Source organism: Zonotrichia albicollis, chromosome 27 (assembly GCF_047830755.1).
Source record: "Zonotrichia albicollis isolate bZonAlb1 chromosome 27, bZonAlb1.hap1, whole genome shotgun sequence".
NCBI classification, from domain to species: Eukaryota; Metazoa; Chordata; class Aves; order Passeriformes; family Passerellidae; genus Zonotrichia; species Zonotrichia albicollis.
Genome location: NC_133845.1, coordinates 3,552,232 through 3,558,231, shown reverse-complemented (window position 1 = coordinate 3,558,231; position 6,000 = coordinate 3,552,232). Strand labels below are relative to the sequence as shown.

At 37.7% G+C, this 6,000-nt stretch overlaps 1 protein-coding gene across 1 annotated transcript in view; it reads right to left on the bottom strand.

Moving 5' to 3' along the window:
* Positions 1–632: 632 nt before the first annotated feature.
* Positions 633–6,000, bottom strand: part of CRTAM (cytotoxic and regulatory T cell molecule) — a 30,275-nt gene continuing 24,907 nt past the window's right edge. Inside the window, exons 7-9 of the mRNA XM_074559403.1 lie at positions 4,866–5,012; positions 2,803–2,886; positions 633–2,062 (exon numbers count right to left, since the gene is read on the bottom strand). Of these exons, the coding sequence (XP_074415504.1) occupies positions 1,890–2,062; positions 2,803–2,886; positions 4,866–5,012 (404 nt within the window). The 3' untranslated portion in view covers positions 633–1,889. The remainder of the gene's footprint in view (positions 2,063–2,802; positions 2,887–4,865; positions 5,013–6,000) is intronic.

Below are 6,000 nucleotides of genomic sequence, written 5' to 3'. Positions count from 1 at the left end.
GGGGGAGCGCGGATCCCCCCCTCCCGCGGGCGCTGTGGTAGCGCCCGGGAGCAGCCGCGCTCCACTGAAACATGGAATTATTTCTAGTGAAAAATGGAATTATTTCCATTGGAAACTGCAATTATTTCCATTGAAACATGGAGTTATTTCCATTGGGAAACGGAATTATTTCCATTGGAAAACAGAAGTATTTCCATTGAAACATGGAATTACTTCCACTGAAAAATGGGATTATTTCCACTGAAACATGGAGTTATTTCCACTGAAAAATGGAATTATTTCCATTGAAACACAGAAATATTTCCACTGAAATATGGAATTATTTCCACTTAAAAATGGGATTGTTTCCATTGAAACGTGGGATAATTTCCACTGAAACATGGAATTACTTTTTCCACTGAAAAATGGAATTATTTCCACTGAAACATGGAATTATTCCATTGGAAGCATTACATTATTTCCACTGAAAAATGGAATTATTTCCACTGAAAAATGGAATTATTTCCTCTGAAAAATGACAAAAATAATTGTAATTGACACTTAAATAAATCAATATTCTGGGATTCTGCAAATGGCAAAAATCGCTGTAATTCACATTTAAATGTAAATCACCATTCTGTGATTGTGCAAATGACAAAAATATTTGTAATTCATATTTCCTTTATTTTAGGGATTGGATTTTACCCTTCTGGAGCAAGAAGGGCTCCTGGAAAACCTGGAGGAGTCCCAGCTCTCCTGCTGCCCCATTTGGGGAACATCCCCTTCACAGAACCATCAAACCATCGAATAATTTGGACCGATTTCTGTTGTTTTTTTAATTTTTAACCCTTTATCCATCATGCCGCTTCCCAGCTTGGTTAAACCCAGCTGCAAGTCCAGGTTTGGGGTCCCATGGAGAAAAGTCACAGCGGGTTTGTAGCACCTGTGGTCACAGAGGAGGTGACAAAATCAATCATAAATATCCTAATTTAGGCTTGGATGTCCTCTCAGGGTGCTGGGGGTGCTGAGCTGTTTTTGGCAGAGGTTCCTGACATGTTCTGAAGGTTCCAGAAGACCCAGGCCAGGTTTGCAGGAACACCTGAGGTGCTGAGCTGTTGGTGGCAGAGGTTCCTGCAATGCTCTGAAGGTCCCAGATGTCTCAGACCAGGTTTCCTGAGGTGCTGAGTTGTTGGTGGCAGAGGTTTGTGACGTTCTGAAGGTCCCAGGTGACCCAGGCCTGGTTTCTTGGTTTGGGGTCCCAGGGAGAAAAATAAAGTCACAGTGGGTTTGTAACACCTGTGGTCACAGAGGAGGTGACAAAATCAATCATAAATAACCTAATTTGGGCCTGGATTGCTAATTGCTGCTGGGGGTGCTGAGCTGTTCATGGCAGAGGTTCCTGACATGTTCTGAAGGTTCCAGAAGACCCAGGCCAGGTTTGCAGGAACACCTGAGGTGCTGAGCTGTTCATGGCAGCGGTTCCTGCAATGCTCTGAAGGTCCCAGGTGTCTCAGACCAGGTTTCCTGAGGTGCTGAGCTGTTCATGGCAGAGGTTCCTGATGTGTCCTGAACATTCCAGGTGACCCAGGCCTGGTTTCCTGGTTTGGAGTCCCAGTGAGAAAAGTCACAGTGGGTTTGTAGCACCTTTGGTTCACAGAGGAGGTGACAAAATCAATCATAAATATCCGAATTTGGGCCTGAATGTCCTGCCAGGGCGCTGAGGGTGATGAGCTGTTCAAGGTAGAGGTTCCTGACATGTTCTGAAGGTCCCAGGTGACCCAGGCCAGGTCTGCAGGACAAAAGCACCCCCAGGTGGCTTTGGGATGGAGCTCCCTGTCCCTCCTGCTCCTTCAAACCAAAATCCCTGAAAACTTTAATATAAATATCAGGAAATTGCAGTTTCCTGCACATTACACGTCTGTCTCCCTTCCGCACGTGAATATTTCCTCATTTATTGCCGTGCTTTTGTCACCTGGGTTCTTCTCTGGACTTTCTGGATTTTTCTCTGGGGTTTCCAGATTCTTCTCTGGGGTTTCCACGTGTTCTTCTGTTATATATTGCATGTTGGATTTGGGATTTCCAGCTAAAACACAACATGTATTTATTATTTATTATCTATTTTCTATTATTTATTATTTATTATTTATTATTTATTATTCATTATTTATTATATAATATTTATTATTTATTATCTAGTATTTGGTATTAATAAATATAAATATAAATATAAAGTATAAATATAAATAATAATAATAATAATAATAATAATAATAATAATAATAATAATAATAATAATAATAATAATAATAATAATAATAATTTATTTGTTTGTTTGTTTATTTATTTATTTGATATCTCGTGTTTAGTATTAATGGCTCCCACCTGCTCTGGCCACAGTCAGCAGCAATTAAATAAGCCAAGAAATATTCATTATAATTAAATAAATAAACATTATTTATTATAATTAAATAAATAAACAGTATTTATTATCGTTTATTATCAATAAACAATATTAATTATCATAATTGAATATTATAATTATGATAACATGTATAATATTATGGTAATTATTTATTATAACTAAACAAATCATAATACAACATTATAACTACTATAATGTTGTAAACAACATTATAATTAAACAAATTATAATACAACAAGAATTATTTGTTATAATTAAATATCATAACATTAATTGAATATTAAAATATTATACAATTTAAAATATTATGATAATTTGTATTATAAATAAATAAAACAAAAATTAGTTGTTATTGAAAACAAGAACAAATTTACAAGAATATGGTAATTAAAGATTTTTACCTTGTCCGTTCTTCTCATGGCCTGGACTCTCTTCGTTAGATCTGGATTTGTAACTCTCCAGTGTTTGCTCTGAAACATCATTTTCTGTGGAAAAAAACCCCCAAAAATATTTTAAATAATTAAATTATTTAAATTTCATTAAATGAAATAAAAAAAATTAAACCATTTGGAAATAGAAATGAATTTTTAAATAATTAACTAATTAAAACCGCATGCATTTTAATTATGAGAATGAGATTTTTTTTTTCCATTATTCCTTCTCACCCTTTGCCTTGAGCATAAAAATTCTGAGAGAAGAGTCACAAAATGAGGATTTCTCAACCTGACAGAGATCACCATTATCTCACAAAAATCCCGAGGGAAGAGCTAGAAATTGAGGATTTATCAGTCTGAGAGAGATCACCAGCATCTCCCAAAAATCCTGAGAGAAGAGTTAGAAAATGGGGATTTATCAGCCTGAGAAAAATCACCATCATCTCACAAAAATTGTGAGAGAGGAGTCCCAAAATGGGATCTCATCACCCTGAGAGAGATCATCATCATCTCACAAAAATCCTGAGAGAAGAGTCATAAATTGAGAAATTATCAGCTTGACAGAGATCACCATAATCTCATAAAAATTCTGAGAGAAGAGTTAGAAAATGGGGATTTATCAGCCTGACAGAGATCACCATCATCTCACAAAAAAAATCCTGAGAGAACAGTCATAAATTGAGAAATTATCAGCTTGACAGAGATCACCATAATCTCATAAAAATTCTGAGAGAAGAGTTAGAAAATGGGGATTTATCAGCCTGACAGAGATCACCATCATCTCACAAAAAAAATCCTGAGAGAACAGTCATAAATTGAGAAATTATCAGCTTGACAGAGATCACCATCATCTCATCCAGCATCATCTCATAAAAATCCTGAGAGTTGCAAAATGGGGATCTCATCATCCTGACAGAGATCACCATCGTATCACAAAAATAATGAGAGAAAAATCATAATTTGGGGATTTTATCAGTCTGAGAGAGGTCACCACCATCTCAGACACCATCATCTCCCAAAAATCCTGAGAGAAGAGTTAAAAAATGGGGATTTATCAGTCTGAGAGAGATCACCATAATCTCATAAAAATCCTGAGAGAAAAGTCATAAATTGAGAATTTATCAGCTTGACAGAGATCACAATCATCCCATAAAAATTCTGAGAGAAGAGTTAGAAATTGGGGATTTATCAGCCTGAGAGAGATCACCATCATCTCACAAAAATTCTGAGAGAAGAGTTAGAAAATGGGGATTTTCTAAGCCTGAGAGAGATCACCATCACCTCATCCAGCATCATCTCCTAAAAATCCTGAGAGTTGCAAAATGGGGATCTCATCATCCTGATAGAGATCACCATCGTATCACAAAAATAATGAGAGAAGAATTAGAAATTGGAGATTTCTCAGTCTGAGAGAGATCGCCATCATCTCATAAAAATCCTGAGAGAAAAGTGAGAAAATGGGGATTTATCAGTCTGAGAGAGATCACCATCACCTCAGACACCCTCATCTCCCAAAAATCCTGAGAGAAGAGTTAGAAAATGGAGATTTATCAGCCTGACAGAGATCATCATCATCTCATAAAAATCCTGAGAGAAAAGTCATAAATTGAGAAATTATCAGCTTGACAGAGATCACCATCACCTCCCAAAAATCCTGAGAGAAGAATCCCAAAATGGGATCTCATCAGCCTGAGAGAGACCATCATCATCTCATAAAAATCCTGAGAGAAAAGTTAGAAAATGGGGATTTATCAGTCTGACAGAGATCACCATCACCTCATACACCGTTATCTCCCAAAAATCCTGAGAGAAGAGTTAGAAAATGGGGATTTATCAGCCTGAGAGAGATCGCCATCACCTCATACACCCTCATCTCCCAGAAATCCTGAGAGAAGAGTCATAATTTGGGGATTTTATCAGTCTGAGAGAGATCGCCATCACCTCATACACCCTCATGTCCCAAAAATCCTGAGAGAAGGGTCAGAAAATGGGGATTTCTCACTCTTGAGCCCCCAGTTCCCGTTCCTCACCTCTCTTCCACGCCCCGTGCGCTTTCTTCAGCTTCACCATGAAGAGCAGCACAATGATGAGCAGCACCAGGAGCAGAGCAGCCACCAGCACGGGCAGCAGGACATTCTTCTCCTTCCTCAGGAGCCCCTTGGATTCGGGATTTTGCTCTGTAACGGAGGTTTGTGCTGGTAAATGTGCTGGGAATTCAAACAGGAATTGTTCACCCCAATGATGCATTCCTGAAAAATCAAATTTCCTTCCTGCAGGGGAAATCTGATTGGAGCAAGGAGATTTTTGCAGTTATGTATTCTTTTTACTTTTATATATTTCGTTTAAAATATGTTATTTATTTATATTATTTATATAGAAATGAAATATTTATATGTTTCCTTTTATATCTATTTCCTTTTCCTTTCCTTTAGTTATGTCTGCTTTTTCCTTTCCAAAACCTTCCAGTGATCTTTTTCATCCCTTCCACTGGTTGCTAGCACAAATTGATTTTCCCAGCTGTGCTCCCCAGAATTTCCTCCCTGCTACCCCATTCCATTCTTTAAGATTTTCTAAAATCTTCCTCTTTTGCTACTGCTTGAATTCCTCTCTTTCTGCAGGAACCGGCAGAACACGAGCACACAGCCTCGAGCTGCACCAAGGGAAATACAGGCAGGAGATTGGGAAAAGTTTTTTACAGAAAGAGTGATAAAGTTTTTACAGAAAGGGTGATAAAGTTTTTTAAAGAAAGGGTGATGAAGTTTTTTCCAGAAAGGTGATAAAGTTTTTACAGAAAGGGTGATGAAGTTTTTACAGAAAGGGTGATGAAGTTTTTACAGAAGGGTGATGAAGTTTTTACAGAAAGGTGATAAAGTTTTTTCCAGAAAGGTGATAAAGTTTTTTCCAGAAAGGTGATAAAGTTTTTACAGAAAGGGTGATGAATTCTGGAATGTTCTGCCCAGGGAGGTGGTGCAGTCCCCATCCCTGGGTGTGTTTAACAAAGCCTGGATGTGGCTCTGGGTTTAGTTGAGGGGTTGGGGCTGGGTTGGACTCGATGATCTTTAGGATTTCCTCCAAATTTGTGATTCTGTGATTCTGTAAATTCTGTGATTTTGTGAATTCCGTGAAGAATTGTTGCACAGTGCCATCTAGTGCAGCCCATCAGAG